The 17,000-nt window shown below is 48.1% G+C and overlaps 4 protein-coding genes across 4 annotated transcripts; 2 read left to right on the forward strand and 2 right to left on the reverse strand.

The window, feature by feature from the left end:
- The first annotated feature begins 3,783 nt into the window (after positions 1-3,783).
- F4822DRAFT_333717 (uncharacterized protein) lies at positions 3,784-7,977 on the forward strand. The gene is made up of 5 exons (XM_051455701.1): positions 3,784-4,435; positions 4,515-4,610; positions 4,670-5,313; positions 5,363-5,486; positions 5,542-7,977. The coding sequence occupies exons 1-5, from the start codon at positions 4,186-4,188 to the stop codon at positions 7,938-7,940; spliced, it is 3,513 nt and encodes a 1,170-aa protein (XP_051312850.1). The 5' UTR covers positions 3,784-4,185; the 3' UTR covers positions 7,941-7,977.
- A 1,488-nt stretch (positions 7,978-9,465) lies between these two features.
- F4822DRAFT_333756 (uncharacterized protein) lies at positions 9,466-12,594 on the reverse strand. Its single transcript, XM_051455702.1, has one exon. The coding sequence runs from the start codon at positions 12,499-12,501 to the stop codon at positions 9,472-9,474; it is 3,030 nt and encodes a 1,009-aa protein (XP_051312851.1). The 5' UTR covers positions 12,502-12,594; the 3' UTR covers positions 9,466-9,471.
- Positions 12,595-14,384: 1,790 nt separating this feature from the next.
- Positions 14,385-15,295, forward strand: F4822DRAFT_431945 (translation machinery-associated protein 22; the record flags this gene model as incomplete). Its single annotated transcript, XM_051461555.1, has 4 exons — positions 14,385-14,451; positions 14,561-14,580; positions 14,682-14,769; positions 14,880-15,295. The coding sequence occupies 4 exons, from the start codon at positions 14,385-14,387 to the stop codon at positions 15,293-15,295; spliced, it is 591 nt and encodes a 196-aa protein (XP_051312852.1).
- Positions 14,965-16,875, reverse strand: F4822DRAFT_333797 (Borealin N terminal-domain-containing protein). The gene is made up of 3 exons (XM_051455703.1): positions 16,496-16,875; positions 16,149-16,434; positions 14,965-16,098 (listed from the first exon to the last, which is right to left on the reverse strand). The coding sequence occupies exons 1-3, from the start codon at positions 16,668-16,670 to the stop codon at positions 15,474-15,476; spliced, it is 1,086 nt and encodes a 361-aa protein (XP_051312853.1). The 5' UTR covers positions 16,671-16,875; the 3' UTR covers positions 14,965-15,473.
- Positions 16,876-17,000: the final 125 nt, after the last annotated feature.

Genomic DNA, 17,000 nt, shown 5'->3' on the forward strand with positions numbered 1-17,000 from the left:
AGAACAGGTACTAAGCGGCTTTCCTGAAAGAGTAATGCAACGCAAGGCGAGGCAAGGCAAAACCGGAGGTTGAACAAGATGTTGCTTATTAAGGGAAAGTAGTTTCAGCAGGCGCTGAAACCCCCAATACCTCCTACTTACATATACTACCTTCGTCCCCTCTCCCCGACCGGATGGGGTGCGTACGTGCGTGCTTTACGGAAGATACCCGTGAGGCAAGTCAGAAAGAGGGAGATACGATACGACGCCTGCGTCTGCAATACTCAATTAGTCCATACACAATAGCCTGCACCCCCAATGAACGGGGGACGGTGGACGAGACGAAGTTTCGCCTAGACCCTCTCGGCACTTATCAATGCATTTAAGAAACATGACGTTCCTAACTCGGGAAGTGATCAGCACAAATGTCGATGCATGTGCCGGATCATATGGTCGACGTCCGATACTCCCGCATGGCTATTTTTTTTTTCCCCCTCGCTATCTTATTTTCTCTCAAATAGCATGTACCCCGTCTGTTATGTCTGACCGCTATGACTTCTGAACGATATGTTGATTTGGTAATATCATTTCCTCTTGAATTGATTGCTACCGTACCAGCTTTCCCTTCTCTCCCCTGTTCTTATAATTAGGGTACGCCGAAAAGAAAGGAAAAAAAACAACGAAATCGTGGGGACGAGGCACAGCAAAGGGTGGGATGGGTGGTCTAGAGCGTGTGGAAAATAGGTCAGCCGAAACAATTTGCATGGACGGATGTTTGGAGCTGATGCCAGGCTGTTAATTAGCGGCAAGTAAATTACCGGGCTGAAGCGGTCGGGTGGCCACTAGGGTTATGCAGCATTACTGGCGCATTATTGGCGTTTGAGGCTTCACTGGCTGTAAAATTCTCGGTCCTCCAAAAAAAAAAACTAAATTAAACTAAAACTTGGGGGCTACAACAGCAGGAACGCGTCTACTACGAACCTTGGAATTTATGAAATATACCTTAGTACGTATTTAGGTGCATAATATTTGTAGATTTTCCGACTCTGCTTCGGGTACAAAACAACGTACTTGTATGTACTTAATGAGTGACAGTACATGCTAAGTAGTACTAAATGGTAAAATGCTGATACATAAGGACCCTGTTATTATGTATTGTCACTATGTGTGTACACTTATGACTGCAGACTGCATCTTCAGTATAAGAAGAAACTGCATACATGCTCACCTCATAATCTCTTCTTACTGGCTGATTCGTGCAACCTATCAAGGGGGTGTCCGTGCCAAGCCGCGCTCCGGCTTTCGCCCCAAGGGCATGATGGCGCTATCAGGGTGGACTGGTTCAAACTTGAACTCCCGGCTTGTGCGGCGCGGTTATATATGTATACCTAGGTACTTTGGTCTAGTGGCTCTGCTCCATAGTAAGTCAGGTACTGCGCAATATGGGCGATGGCATAAGTCTTCGTCTAGATGACACCTCGTGGGACCTTGTTAGCTATTCATCTCCAGGTTTTCTTTCTTGTCTACTGGTGTATGTACATAGATAAGATGAATTGGTTAACCGTGATTAGGCGGTGCGATCATTGGCTCATTCGGACCCCCCCCCTAGTCAGCTTTCTTTTTTTTTTCCTCTTTCCCTCCTTTCGCTATTTCATATCATTGTGCCGCTGTACCACAGCTCAAGTTGGATGAAGTTGCAATCACCCTGAGCACTAAGCATTGATCAGCGTCGACTCGAACCAGAGCTGGACATCCAGCCGAGCCAGCTCTGGATTGTGCAAATTGCCCGCCTGTCATGCATGCAGCTGTCGTTGATGCAAACCGCGTACTACCTCACGTTATAATCCACCAATATGGCCAATAGCTCTCGGCTTATCCAGCTTTGGAGACAATCTCTACCCTCGCTCGTCCGTCAGCAATGCTTAGCCGCCTGAACCAGAAGCTGGCGGATAATGATAAGTGGTAGTGGTAGTGGTGGGTGGAGGGTATGTAAGTGCCCAGCATTGCTACTTGTTCAGGTGCTCACTAACCGTAGGTATTTTGGGTAAAGGGTTAAACTATTGTCAATCAGAAAGGGATGGATAGTGTAGCCAAACCCACTCGATTTGACCGTCATGTGCCTATCTGCCTATCTCATATTACCTTACATACAATATATACGTAGGAGTGCGTGTATGTATATATATGTACGCATATGTATGCGATATGATTGATTATATATATATATACTATCTATCTGGATAGTTGTTGTGTATATAAATTTAGGTAGGTAGGTACGTATCGTAGTAGTTACATATAGCCCTAGAAGTAAGGCAGGTTAAGTAGCTACCTAGGTATGTAGGGACATCTTTAGGTAGGCTAATCACAGTAATAACCCGCTATAATAGCCCGTGTAACATTGGCTATCAAGGTAGTAGTTAACACGGTGGTCCGTTCCCACCTAAGAGCACGTTGTCGGAAGAAAGACATAGGAAAGGGTTCTTATTAGTCGCCTACCCCCATGAATCTACCTAGGTACCTAATCAGGGCTTTAGCTGGATTATTAGTCTCATATTAGTAGACTCGACTATATCAACGGCTTCATTCAGCCTGGTCTTATTAGACTGCCAGAATCATTTGATACATTCCATAGACATTAGACTAAAAATGTTCGGTACCAAACTACTTTAAGAAGATATTATGTATAGTTTCTATAGACTGGATCTCCCATTCCAACAATCCACATTGATTTCTATTTTCTTAATAGGGCTTTGTTGTTATTATTATTGTTACTGTTACCATTGTCAAGAGATAGACTAATTTATGTCTTTAAAACATATTCTCCATATTTGTAGTTCAGTAATTGGTCTAAACTCGTAGACTCCCATTATCATGACACAGGGACGGCCCTGGCTCGTCCGATGAAGCTTAATGGCCGATGGTCGATGATGATACCGGTCAATGATACAACGGCGTTGGGTACCTGATGCTGGTACAATACCTAGAATAGGTCAAGCGTCAACGCTCCGCACCGACCTCCCGAATACCCCGGGAGCTATAATCCCTGCAAGGCGTTGCAACTTGCTTTTGCACCTTGCACCCTTTCCAACTTCTGTAAGTCACGCTCATTAGATAGGTACCTTTTACCTTATGTATACATACATATGTAGGCATGTAGGATGTTACATCAAATACATAGGCACTGAGGAAGGTATATACATATGTATGTACCTACATAACCTTAGCTGCGTAAGTTTTGTTCGCCCTGCACTTGCTTGCTTCGATGTTGCCTCTTCTTTCCCCCCCTTCCTTAATTATTTTTTTTTGTGTTGTTTCCCCCCTAGAAACTACACTAATACCTTTATGTACTTTCCAGCTGGGTCCATGTGTGTGTAATCTGCCGTCGTAGTGGTAGCCCCACATTTTTCCCGTCTAGCCAGTGTTTTTTTTACTAGGTATCTCTTGCCTGTCTATCAGTCTGCTTTCTTCGATCGCGACGACCCCAAAAAGTCATTAGCCAATTTGCCCTCAAACCCAAGGGCTATCTCACCTTTTTTTTTTTTTTTTATCTTATTTTATTTTTATTTTTATTATTTTATTTTTACTTTCTTTCTATACCAAGACACATTTACGGGAAAAAGAAAGAAAAGACCCAAAACGACTTAATTCCCTCTTTCACCCATCCTCTTTTTTTTATCCTTTCTAACCCCTACAAGAAAGCGAAACGGCCAGATGTTCTAAGTTCGCGGCCACCCCTCGCGACATCGTCCCCGATAGGCGTCCTGCAGCCAATCTTTAAAATTTGTCCATTCTATTGGCTCATTTCGTCACGAGGCGCAGTCATTGACTTTTTTTTTTTAACCCTTTCTGCCCTTTGGCCGAGGTTTCCGTTATGAACGCTGAGTTGATGCTTGATTCTTCATCTCTTGTAAACCGCAGTTGATGTGTACCGCTAAGCTGCGCTCGCAAGCGGGAAGTGAGTCTGCGCGTGAGCGACAGAAAGTGTGAGAGAGAACCAGCAGGACGCGGTGGAGAACGGCCCAGCCTTAATTCAGCAAGTCCTCTTGTTGCGGCACAGTTGCCCGTCCGTATATATACACATTCACACATTCATATATATGCGCCGTTCAAACTCAAGCTTGTTAAAACGAGGGAAAAGGAAAAAGAATATATAATAGCACTGGGCCCGACTTGAACACTGGCGCAAAGGCGCGACAGAGGAGGATTATGGCAGCTGACTCGCTGGAACCTCGACTAGATCGTCGTGGTTCCTTGCTCGAAGGTCGGGAGGTCCAAGTCACACCCGGTTTTGACCCGTCTTTAGACCCCACGATTAGACAGCTGTTCGAGCAACAAGCTGAAATTCAGGCGAAACTAGCCGCCTTACTACCAGCCAAGTATCTTCCCAACAGTAAACTCGAACTGGACATGCTCCGTCGGAAACTTAAAGCATTGGAAGCCTATGTAACAAGTCAAAGTGAGTGCCTCCACATATATAATATTTCATCATAACGGGCCACCATAAAACTCTACCGATTTCTAATATACAATCCAAGACCTTCCTGGGACTGTCCCCATATTATCTGATATCGAAGAAGCCCGTTCCTTGCAGTATAAATGCGAGTGTATTGAGAGCTTCTTAATAGATCAAGGTATGTGCTTAAGCTGTCCCGCCTCGTTTCAGCCCTAACATGCGTGCTATCGCAAACAGGATTAGATCTACATGACGCCCAATTTATACACGCTTTAAAACTTTTTGGTCAGGAAGACATACCGCCTGGTTACGATGCTTGGCTGGATAAAAACATCTCATTTTACGACCCCATATTTCGGGGGTGGAGGATGAGAGAGACAATACCTCTAATATCGAGACGTCAGGCTTCCTTCAAATGTTGGGATGATCGGTGCATGTACTATATATATGGCTTTTCGAATCTTGAGGACCGAGATGAACACTTAAAGCAACACACCATCACTCCGAAGAGGGACTCAGGTCTCTCGGTCGGTACTATTCCACCTATAACTTTCCCAGATCAGGCTTCGTCACGGCTTTTCAGTACCGACCACATGAATCGGAGTTCACCAGCTACTTTGCCACGACTCTCTGTCCCCCCTTCTCTACCTCCATTAGCTACCGCCAATCAGCCGAGAGATCGACGTGAATCAACGATTGGGTATCCCTTTGTGAACGACCTGCCGCCCCAACCGAGGGGCTCAGTAGACTCAGAGCCCGATTCCTTGCTTCCGCCCTTAAAGCGAAGTAGAGTCGGGCACGGAAGACTTGAATCTATTGGCGAGCTTAGATTGCCTCGTGATGCTGGGCCTTGTCTCCGTTGTAAGGTTTATGCTAAGCCGGTAGGGAATTTCAGTTCTTGTGGGCTGGGCGATTGCTTACTCTCGTTAGTGCGATTCGAAGGACGATTGCTCCTTTTGCTCCGAGTCCCCTAACTCCGCCAATGACGAGTTCTGGGGTGTACTTGGGTGCCATCGTGGCCCTCTGGTCTCGCTAGCTGATCACATGCTTCCAGGTAGTTACCCGAGTCCATTTGTTGTCGTAAGGTCCTAGGTTCTGACCTCAAGTAGAAGCCCTTTCCCCAAGACAAGTACACACTCCCGTCACTTCGCCCTTGGCGAGGAGGCGGAATATGAATGAGTATCTTGAGCGGACTTATCTCGTAACCCAGAGCATGTCGGATATGGTGAAGTCACACTTGGATTTTGACGACGGATTTTGGTGGACTGAAGATCTAGCGTCTTTACCGATGCCCAATCCCACCCTAGCCACCTATTCAAAAGAACCTAAAGACAAACCACCTCCAGTATTAAAAGTATTAGCAGCAAGTTGGAACGCCGAAGGTGTCCCGTTTCAATTTTGGGAATTATTTAGACTCACAGGTTTTATGTCGGAGAGCCGCGAGTTTGAGGCTGTAACTTACCCAGTACTCTACCGCGCGAAACTGCTTCTTAGAGAAATCCTATTCTACGACTTACAGCAGCCTGAACCGTCGATACGAACCGAAGTTAACTTGACTAACGTAACCAATGCCCAAAATTCACCAGACGACATAGATTACGAAGGACGGAATCGACTTATATACAATTGTATGGCTCAGTTCTTACAGTCCTTCGAGAGCACGACGATGCGAAGAGTCATCTCAGACCCAAAGAGTTGGCTGGCTGTTTTCGTTTCGCTTTGTATTTTTAGCATTGTGAGGACGATCTTGGCGGATTTAATCTCCACGCCATCACGATCTCTTCCGGCGCAAGCACAAGCTGGGTTCCCTATGTCTATGGGTGCCACCGCCATGCACAGTGTATATAAAGCGCTGGTGAGTGTATTTGCTTGGTCGACACCTATGATAATTGACGACCCGGCTATGGATTTGGATGGAAATGACCGTGCGTTATTTGTTACGACTATTTCTGCTATTCGGAAGGACGACTGGATTGCGTTGGGTATCCGTTCCTCTCGAGATTTCCTTCTTGGACTTGGGAGTGGGTATTTGGATGGGAATGCTGGATTCAATGGGTTTTTCAGGCAGCGGACTCCGATCTACCGACATGTCTCGTACCAGCAGCCTTCTGTTATCGGCCAAGCCGGTGAGCCCCGGAAGCCTGTTCTTCAATGGCGGCCGATCGATCCGTGGGCCAATCGGAGTGATCAAGATATGTTGCCAGCGACGTATGCTATAGAAACCCCTGAACCTGGGAGGAGGCATACTGTGGGGGAAAATCCGGTTTTTACACGTGCAATCGCGAGGGGACTCAGTTCCCCTTCAAAACTTAGGACATCTTACCAACGGCCGCCCCTTCGGCGTGTATTTTGTGCTAAGTGCAACGAATATCCCGAGGGTTTCCGTGGCGAACATGAACTTCGAAGACACAACGATGCCAAACATGCATCTTTAGTGAAAAGATGGGTTTGCACTGAACCACAGAGTGCGAGCCCTAATTCCCCACAGCCCGTAATACCATTATCGAAATGCAAGGCTTGTGTCACGCAAAAACGGTACGGTGCTTATTACAATGCGGCTGCCCACCTACGGCGGGCCCATTTCCACCCGCACAGAAGCGGCAAGGCCAGCGGTGATTGGCCGCCGATGACCGTCTTGAAGGATTGGATGCGGGAAGTGAGACAATCCATCGATGTTAACGAAAACGACAGCTCTAGTGGAGAAGAAGATAATGATGTTAGAATGATGGAGGAATATCCATTGCCTCGACAATCGTCCTTCTTGGAAGCGCCCCGACTTGCGCCTGCGCCACCTCAAGGACCATTACTGGCGCCATCGATCGCACCATCCTTAGACAGTACCGCGCATAGTAGTCCGGTAATACCAAAGGCAGAAGACAACCGAAACCGTTGTCCCCATCCTGATTGTGGCCGGGTATTCAAGGATTTAGCAGCACATATGCTAACGCACCAGGAGGAAAGGCCCGAGAAATGTCCGATTGAGAGTTGCGAATATCATACAAAAGGCTTCGCGCGGAAATACGACAAGAATCGACACGCGCTTACACATTACAAGGGGACAATGGTTTGCCCATTCTGTCCGGGTCCGGGGACGGCATATGAGAAGGCCTTTAATAGAGCCGATGTCTTTAAGAGGCACCTGACTGCTGTACACAACGTCGAGCAAACTCCCCCCAATAGCCGCAAGATGATCATCACAGGAAATAGCTCTCGTAACGGCGGGGATGCTAAATGTTCTATCTGCCAAACTCGATTCTCGACAGCGCAGGAGTTCTACGAACATTTGGATGACTGTGTTCTAAACGTTATCGTCCCTACGACCCCAAAAGCGTTGAAAGACCGCGTCTCCACCCCCCAGAAGGGGGACAGAGGAAGTATCGTGGTTGCGATGGAGGATTCTGATGAGAAGAGCGTGAGCGAAGGAAAGGGGACGGTCGATGTCTCGAGAGTCACGCCAATAGAGCCGACACGAGATGACAAGATGGATTTGGACTCGGAGAAGGAATAGGAATGTGAATTCGCACAATCATTGTATATATACATACGAGGGAGCGGGTATAAGGAGGGGAGTTTGGAAGATATCACGGTGGTTCTTTGTGTGAGACCGTCATATTCGTGTATACAAGGCTTGAGACGAACATTAGGATATTAAGACACGATAAGTCATGGTTGGCAATACCTATTATTACTATTTTACAAATTATGAGGGTGAGTTGACTCATGAGCAATGATGCTATTTTACGATACACAATGTAGAATTTCAGCTCGTTATCGGAGGTACTCGGCATTCTAGGTTGCTAGGCGAAGATGCAGAGGCCTGTAAACGAATACAGACCCTCGTTCTGGAGATATTGTGTTAAATTACAAGACTACACTCTCTTCCATGTATCCTTGTAAACATATTAGCTGATTGTATAGGCAGAGTATCTAGGTACCTTACAATGAGTACCTCTAATAGATGACGCCATTATAACGTACATGGGACTCATTAACCATATATCTATTAACTATGGACAAAAGAGGCGCAAGAGTGGATATCATCAATACAACATTACGACAGTTACCATAGCGAATCCTTCCAATTTCGAGTTGTGGTCCCTCGAGTTCCTTTTCTTCCCCTAGTCCATCCCCATATGCCCCCTTCTTATCTCGTTTATTTCCCGCATCCTACGGATTTACTACCGAGTACCATGCCGTAAAATGGGAGGGTTCCCACCCACGTGGCGTGAGACCCGCGCAGGATGGGGGATGGGCGACGTTGGTAATTTCGGCCCCATGGGCAGCTATCCCGGCAAAGAAGATTGATGTACCAAATCATTTCGAGATACCGGCGATCATATTGTCCATGAGAGGGCAGTGAACTCTGAAGATATGCTTGTGATGGATAGACGGAGTTAAATGCTCAATGTGAGATGGTCATGAAAACCTCCCAGACCCTGACTATCCTCTTACCTAATGGTTATATGGAAGCGAGCAGTGACTCCTTTTGGCGAGTACACGCTCTTGCCTCTTCTTTTTTTCTTTTTTAAAGTCGTCATGGAATCACTCAGTTGTTTGGCATGTACTTAGATAGGTAGATAGGTGAAACTATTTTTATCCGTCTTATATCATACAAAATGAACAATGAATGATAAATTCAATAAATAAAGATAATTAGAGATAGCCCACACATCATATTATTCTTTAGACGCGTACCTAGTATCAGAGCTTACGCGAGTCCAGATTAGATACGGAAGCACAGGCACATTAATGAGAAGTTAAGCCATCACCGGATGGACACAGTGAATTAGAGACCTGCGTCTGGTAGATAGATGTCCCGCGCTCTAGCAGGTGTATTTCTTCCTCCCCAAACTCCATACGGGGTATCATCACCAACCATACATGCACCTCATACTTATTTATACACGCTCGTACAGGCATACCCGGTGGACACAGCGAACAACCTCATCCCCAAGCATACAACCCCACGTCACATTATACACATAAGAGACATTTCCATAATATGCCGAGAAAAGATTGGCCGGTAGAGAATCCATCCATCAACGAGACGATTTTCCGCCTCCATCGAGTTTGGTAGGAGGCTTTCTAGCAAACCCATTTAACATCCTAAACCCAGAACCTGACCGGCGCCCTTCCTCTACTACTTCATGTACGCCGTTGAGACACTTGCCTGCCTCGCGCATCTCTGCCGTTTCCGCCTCAAGGAATCCTAGACGGCTTTCGCACGCCACCTTTTCCATCTCACACCGTAGCAGCCAGCGCTCCCAAGCCCAGCTCCCCGCTAAACCTGCCACCGACGCCGCCGCTTCTGTGCTGCCTGAGACTATGGCCTCTAACTCGAGAGGACGCTCTACGCCAGTGCTATCGCGCGCCACCTTGCGGTTACGACGCACAGCCGGATCCGGGCCCATCGGAAGGCACATCCAAGCACGGCGAACTTGGTCAAATCCGGCACGGTGGAGACGGCCCATGAACATACGCGTCGGGCTAGGATCATAGCCAAGTGTTTTGAGCGCGAACCCAAATTCAACCGATTTGGCGAGGCCGAGAGGTCCTGCGTTCATGATATCTGAGTCGAGGAGCGAGAACTCCAAATAGCCTCCTGGTTTGAGAACTCGCATACATTCATCTAGACAGCTATCCCATTCATCCTCACCATTCTCGCCGATTAATTTAAGGATCGTGTGGAGCTCACGTGCCGAGACCATGTCAAAGTGCGCATCTGGGAAAGGCAATCGTGAAAGTCGAGCGACAGCGACTTGTCGATGGTTGGGTGGACCGCGAATGTTTGAGTTGGAGAGCTGCCGAATTGCCTTGGTTGTCACAGTGTACACCTTAGTGTTCGGATACATGATGGCGCAGTGCCAAGCCCAGTCGCAAGTAGACTGGCCGCCGAGGTCAAGTATACGTGCCCGGTCCTTTGCGCCGCCGATGCGAGAGAGACGAGAAAGGCGCTTGGCGATGGGTGCAGAGAACAGGCGCCCCCCATTCAAAGCCCTAGTCGCGCCAACATGCCAATTTGCCATAGACATTTGGGTCAGCGCCTCGTGCTCCTTTTCGCGCTTCAGCTTCTCAGGGTCATCCACAAGAATGTCGTCGCCGCGAGCTACGTTGGCACTCATCCGCTTCTTAGCCGATTGCGGTACTACCGATAGTTGATACTTTCCAAGAAGCTGGTTGCGATGAGTCTCTCGTAGGGAGATGCGTTGAGCTTGCATAGCTTCAAAGCGTGGAAGACGATGAACGAACGCGTCTTGACTGCGAGAGCGGATGATATAGTCTTGGAAAGCTCTGTAGTAAGCCGACTCCTGCCGTAAGAGCTTAGGTGGCAGAGTCTTTGGGATGTCAGCCTTGACAACAATCTCGGAAAAACGCACTGTCTTTTTCTTTTGCGCAGGGGACGCCACTTCTATTTCGCTTTTTTTCGTTCTTGGCTCCTCTTCAACATGGAGGTCTCCTGTCTCCAGCTCACGTTCGGTCTCAATATTGAACTCCTCTTCGGGGACAATACCTTGGAGGTAAGCCCTCTGCGCCCTAAGCCATAACTCGGTCCTGTCTAGATTCGACAGGGTAGCTGTTTGCTGCTTCTTGGCGTACTCAGGGTCATATGTTGCAACGATCTCCGTAGCCGTAACGTCTTCGTGAGGGGTTAAGGGCTCGGGGGGGGCTGTGGGCTCAATTGGGGGATTTCTTGGGTCGACACGGCGTGCTGTAAGAATATCTTCTGTGGGATCACCCCTAGCCTCAATAACGTGCTCTAGGATGGCTGGCCTTGCAGTTGGAATACCGTCTGACATTGTACCCCTGATTTCTACGATTTGTTCCACTGGTGCTGATGGAAGGGGCGCAAAACGCTCGGGGCGTGGTGGAGGAGGAGGTAGGACCGGAACATTTGGGAAATTTGGCCCTCGAGAAGTTGCCTCGTTCCATGGACATCGATAAAACTGCTCTGCGGTAGTCGAAGTAGGAGGAGCAATGTCATCGGGCGTCATCGACTGGAGATGCCAGGTGTGCCTAGTACGCGGAGAAAGGCCAGAGAAGAAGCCCCCTGGCGAAGGAATCTCGAGCCGCGTCAAACCACTAAGGGGTTGCTGCTGTTGCTGAGTCGACAGCCTAAGAACTGGCCGATTCATAGAGGCGAGGAGGCGAGGATTTTGCTGCGACATCTCCGGCCTCCTTTCTTCTACGACCTCGATAACCTGCTCCGGCTGGTATTCATCATCCGTATCTTCGTTGCTGGATAATGCCTGCAAAGTAGCTAGAGCAGCGGGTTGTAGTTGAACACCAGACCAATCCGTACTAGTACTGGCCTCTCCCGTCCCAATCACTGGTGTGGGTGGCGCAGACATGGCAGCCATTTGGTCGGAGCTCAAGCTTCCATCGAGGGATGGCGGTGCGGAAATGGTCGGTACCTCTTGAGACTGTTGAGCTTGCAAGAATGATATCACGGCTGGAGACATCTCGACCTTGGCTTGAGGAGTAGGAGGTAGTGGTGACATGAGCTTCTTAAAATCCGGCCTGCCTGACCAACTATCGGCATTGTGCTCCTGTTGAGTTGGTATAGTTAAGGGTGGAAGAGCCCGGTGCGAGGCTTGCGACTGAGTTGCAGGTCGCTTCTGCATTGTGTTGCGAGAACTGTTCCGACGCTTCAATGAAGATTTTCTCGGAGTTGCACGTTGAGTGTCGTCTTCGTCAGAAACCCCGTATATATCATCAAACTCTGTGACATCAGTACTTATACTCGCTCGGTTCCACGGGTCCGATGATGTTATTGACGGAGAATTGCTTTCGTCGGCGGATGTAGTCGAGGGAGATTCAGGCAGTATCGGAGCTGACAAGAAATGAAAGCCTCTTGGAGTCGGGAAGCGGTCACTTCGTGGCGAAAGCCACTGTACTATCTTCTCGTTGGATTGGCTAGCTGGGAATCTACGATTCCTCAATGCCGCGGACTTTTGCGAATCTTCAGGTTCCTCCTCCATTATTGTATTAAGTGACCTCCCCGGCCCTCGTGCCAGCGAGGGGGAGGGAGGTCGGTACGTGCTAGTCGGCAACAGTACTAGCTCAGGCATCCTGTCCTATATAAAGAAAATGCAGTAAGACTCGAGGAAAGTATAAATGAAATTATATTGGGCGAATGCAATTATGAGACGTCGTAAGAAAAGACGCCCAGCGTCGTCGAAAGCGGAATGTAGCAAGGAAATGCTTTAACGACAGGAACACTTCGTTCAACGAAGCGGATTATAAAATGAGGCAACCTCAAGGAAGCTTGAAGAAGAAGTAGATAGAGAGATTCGGCCTACCGAGATTTTGGGAGCAAGTAGTTTTATGACTCCAGCATTGGAGGCGGCGAGCGGCTACCGCGTGGAGAAAAGTCCCATGGAGAAGAACGCGAGCGCTTCCAGTCCAGTGGTTTACCATGTTGATGGACGGATAGCAGCACACCTGCATGGCCTCCAGTCTCCACTGCAGATTCGGACCAGACGCACACGTCCTAGATCCCATTTGGGTGTGAATGTGTGATAGCGGTGTCGGAACCAGACTGGTCGCCTCACTAGACAATGCCAATCTAGAGGTAGGATCGATCGAACTACCGATTTCAGTGCCCAATCAAGGGACATAGCCAGACGGCCGGCGATGGTATAATTTTAGAAAACTCCGCAATGCCGACCAATAGTCAAACTGGCGCGCGGGAGAGTAGTACAGTGAAAACTGTTGATTGGAAAGATATTACAGGCGTCTAGGCCAATGAGGTAAGGTTACGCTAACTGGGCGCTTAGCTGCCCTGCTCGAATTTGTGACGTTCCGTGATTGGATGAACTATGTTCATGGTGGGAGGGATTGAACCGTGCGGCATAACCAAACTTCCAGAGCGAGAGCGGGAAGCCCAACGTCATACAAAGTGCTTGACGAGCAGATATGGTTTGCCGATTCTGACAGTGTATCTGGTTTGAATGGTCATTCGAATTATTCCATGCAATCCATGCTGATAGAACCGTTGAATGACATCCATCAGTTGGGTAATCGCTCTCTATAAAATGGATATAAAAATGCTGAAGATGACTCGTTCTTTCTCGTTCTTTCTCGACATTGTAATGACAAATAGAATAGCTGCGCTGATTGATTGCCTTATTGTCGTGACAAGCGAGTTTGTGGTAGGTGTGACCATATACTATTTTTCAACAAGGCTATCGTAGCCTATCGCGAAGACACGTCAACCCTAGATAAGTAAGAGATATCGCCATTAAGACTACTTATATTGGACCGTCTAAATGTTACTCGATGGATATAGGGTCCATATGATGGCTAGAAGGAGGAACTATCACCCGTAAAACACTGCAATAGTGATTCGATGAATGCGACGATGCACGTCTAACGTAGAAAGGGAATAATGCGAAAGACATTTTTTAATGGCACTTAGATATGTCAGTCAGGTACGGATGTAAATCTAAGGGCATCGTCGCGTGTGGTATGGATGCCCAAGTTACCAGTAAAAAAGGTGCCTGGGATTATTCAAATTTTTTGCCGATTGAATCGAATGAGTGTGACTAGCCCACGTTGGACGTAGCATGTTGAAGTAGTTTGTTCGTGTTTGTAAAGTTAGTTGGTAGGTAGAATGATTAATAGAGAATGATAGAGGACTGCAGCGTCATAGAACTTTTGTTTGTGGGCTCTTAACCTTGCCTAGGTCCTTCCCAGGTGATGTTTTTTAGGTACAGTAGATCTACCTACCAGGTAGGTAGTGACTACCCGTGTACCCATAAAACTAGGAAAACGCATGAATGCAGCAAGCAAATTACCCCACCAACCCACCAAAGCCGCCCTGCCAGCCTGCCTAGACCACTTGATAACCCCGCGCCGAACAAGTCCCTGCCAACCAAGTATACGATTCCAAGCATTTTACGACGAAACATATCGTGTTTCTTCTATTTCTCTTTACGATTTACTACGAGGCATGGCAGATATAGAGCAAGCGGAAGGCCTCAGCGAGCCCCAGGGCCGCCATGTGATCTATTGCGGCGGTAAGTCAGACAAAAAACCAATCGCACACGTTTCCCCACTAGTCAGTCACCAAAGAGAGAAGCTAGATGTTATGTAGAGAGCTTTGACTAACGGTGTCAATTGGTTTAGTCTGCACTTTACCACCCGAGGTACGTTGCTCTCGAATTGTAGACTCTTAGTGTACAAATTCCCCGAGTGGCACTCGAGCCGCCTACAAGAACGCGTGAAAGGCTGATCGACAAGCAATTAGTACTGTGAATACGGCGGCACCGTCAAGAAATGCCAGGACTGGTTACAGAAAGCCCACCCATCCCTATATGAACATATATGGTCTCCTGGTACGTGGAATCTGGTCCCCTCCCTCGCCTCACATGGATGGAATGGACTGTCGAAATCCCAGTCCTGAATGCGAATGAACCACACTAACCCGGCCGATCCATATCTGCAGAAGCCTTAGAGGCTGCTACCGCGTCATTATCAGTCGAAGCCCAAAAGCGAGCCGCGAAAGACGCCCAGAAAAAAGCCGCCCAAGCGGAGAAGGCGGAGCAGAAACAAGCCGACAAGATCGCCAACAGTGTCGTTACGATCAAGCGGGTCGAGCGGAACAAACGAAAATTCGTGACTGCCGTGTCAGGCCTCGAGGCTTTCGGCTTGGATCTCAAGAAAGTCGCCAAGGAGTTTGGTAAGAAGTTCGCTACCGGCTCCTCCGTCACCAAGGTCCCGAGCGGAGGGGAAGAAATTGTCGTTCAAGGAGACGTGAGCGACGAGATCGAAGAGTTCCTATTGGAGAAGTATAAAGATATACCGAAGGACAACATCGAGCTGGTAGATGACAAAAAGAAGAAGGGTGCTAGCGCCGGCTAAGGCATGTCACGAAACGGGTGGCCCTTTATGTAAATTAGGAAGCCAAAAAAAAAGCAGCATTCCTTGAATAGAATAGCGAACAAGGATCTCATTGTGACCTGGCCTCGGCCAATTTTCCCGTACGCCAATTAACCTAGAACACCAAACCTAACTCAATACACATTATTCCATTCATGATTTATGCCCTCTTCCTCAACGTCCTTCCCGTTCCCGTAGCGGGTGCAGCCGTGGCCTTTGATGCCGGAGGTTTCTTAGTAGTAGCTGACTTTATTGTGCTCATAACTGTTCTCTTCGCCGGAGGAGCCGCAGTTGTCTTAGCAGCCCTCGATGCAGTCGTCTTCTTCACTACGGTTGCTGTACTGCCATCACTAGCCTCACTTGTAGCGCTGACTTTCCGTCTACCACGTGTAGAGGCTGCAGTGGGTGGGCGAGAGGGGACAGCGGGTTGACGTGTGCGTGTGGTAGTTGGACCGTTATTTGAACTAGTTGTAGACGATGTGGTAGCTTTCCTCGTGCCTGCTGCGGGTCGCGTCCCCTTTGCTTTCTCAACCATGTTTGATAGGATGTTCGACGAGGCTTTGGGCGGTGGACCCTTTACAGGGGATGGAGGTCTACTAATCACACGCTTTGTAGGAGAGGCTGGGCGCTCGCGGGGGACGACTCGTGTATTCGAGGTGGTAGGCGATAGGATCTGTCCCGGCTGGGTCGACGCGGGCCCCTTAGTCGCCGCGCCACGAATTCTCTTCTTGGGGTTCTCAACGGCACTGCCTAGGTTTTCTTTATCGGCACCTGAAATCTCCTCACTATGTGGTGTTAGTTAGCAGACAGGAACAGATAAATAATGATACCATACCTTAAGCGCTTGCGTCCGGCTGCTGCGCTGGTTGTGGGAATCGGCTTCCGCTGTATAGGCTTGGGCGATGTTCCATCTTTTGCCGGAACAGATGGAGGTTTAGCTACATACGTTGACTTGGGCGGGCGAGGGGGTTGCTGTGGTTGTAAAGATTTGGAGAGGAGCTCGCCCATCTTGGCCTTGCGTAAGGCGGTTGGAATCCGGTTGATGCGCATCTCAACGCGCGACCGAAGTTGTTGCGCCTGGATATTGTACTGAGCTCTGAGACGTCTAGCACGTTCGGTAACTAGATTTATACCAATGAGTTTTATGAAGCTGGATATATAGATTTAATAACGCGTCCATACTTTCTAATTGCAGATTCTCGATGAGAGCTTGTTTTTGCGCGATTGAGAGGCCTAACCTTCGCTTCTTAATCGGACTTCTCTGGGGGGAACCTTTCGTCGTGGGAATTTTTTGATCTTCAGGGGAACTCGTCGATTGATTAGACTTGCGCTTTCGCGTCATTTTCACGGGCGCCATCGTGCTATATTTCTTCTGGAGTTGAGTTGTAGAGTAGAATCATGAGTTAATGTTGAAGGCAGACGCGTTCGTGGTGGAGTTCTCCTTTGAGTACCTAAGTATGGGAGTATTATTGTATTATTGTATTATTATGGAGTATAATACAAGAATTCAGCGTGTTTAATGATGAAACTAACAGTGGTGTAAGTAAACAAAAGACGGTGACAAATTTCACCCGATGCACTTTAGGTAAGCTGATTGGTAGGTGAACTTTACTACGTAAAATCGGTTGGCCCGAGCTCTATAAAGCGCTAAGGTATCTAGGTACGTACCTAGGCTAGCTGGCTAGCA

The sequence above is a fragment of the Hypoxylon trugodes genome (assembly GCF_022578975.1).
Source record: "Hypoxylon trugodes strain CBS 135444 unplaced genomic scaffold F4822scaffold_7, whole genome shotgun sequence".
NCBI classification, from domain to species: Eukaryota; Fungi; Ascomycota; class Sordariomycetes; order Xylariales; family Hypoxylaceae; genus Hypoxylon; species Hypoxylon trugodes.

Coding starts and splice junctions, on each gene's coding strand:
- F4822DRAFT_333756 (XM_051455702.1), bottom strand. CDS start 12,501: ATGCCTGAGCTAGTACTGTTGCCGACTAGCACGTACCGACCTCCCTCC.
- F4822DRAFT_333717 (XM_051455701.1), top strand. CDS start 4,186: ATGGCAGCTGACTCGCTGGAACCTCGACTAGATCGTCGTGGTTCCTTG. Junction 5,314..5,362: donor GTAAGGTTTATGCTAAGCCG/GTAGGGAATTTC, acceptor TACTCTCGTTAG/TGCGATTCGAAGGACGATTG. Junction 5,487..5,541: donor AGCTGATCACATGCTTCCAG/GTAGTTACCCGA, acceptor GACCTCAAGTAG/AAGCCCTTTCCCCAAGACAA.
- F4822DRAFT_333797 (XM_051455703.1), bottom strand. CDS start 16,670: ATGGCGCCCGTGAAAATGACGCGAAAGCGCAAGTCTAATCAATCGACG. Junction 16,435..16,495: donor CGAGAATCTGCAATTAGAAA/GTATGGACGCGT, acceptor GTATAAATCTAG/TTACCGAACGTGCTAGACGT. Junction 16,099..16,148: donor GCCGGACGCAAGCGCTTAAG/GTATGGTATCAT, acceptor AACACCACATAG/TGAGGAGATTTCAGGTGCCG.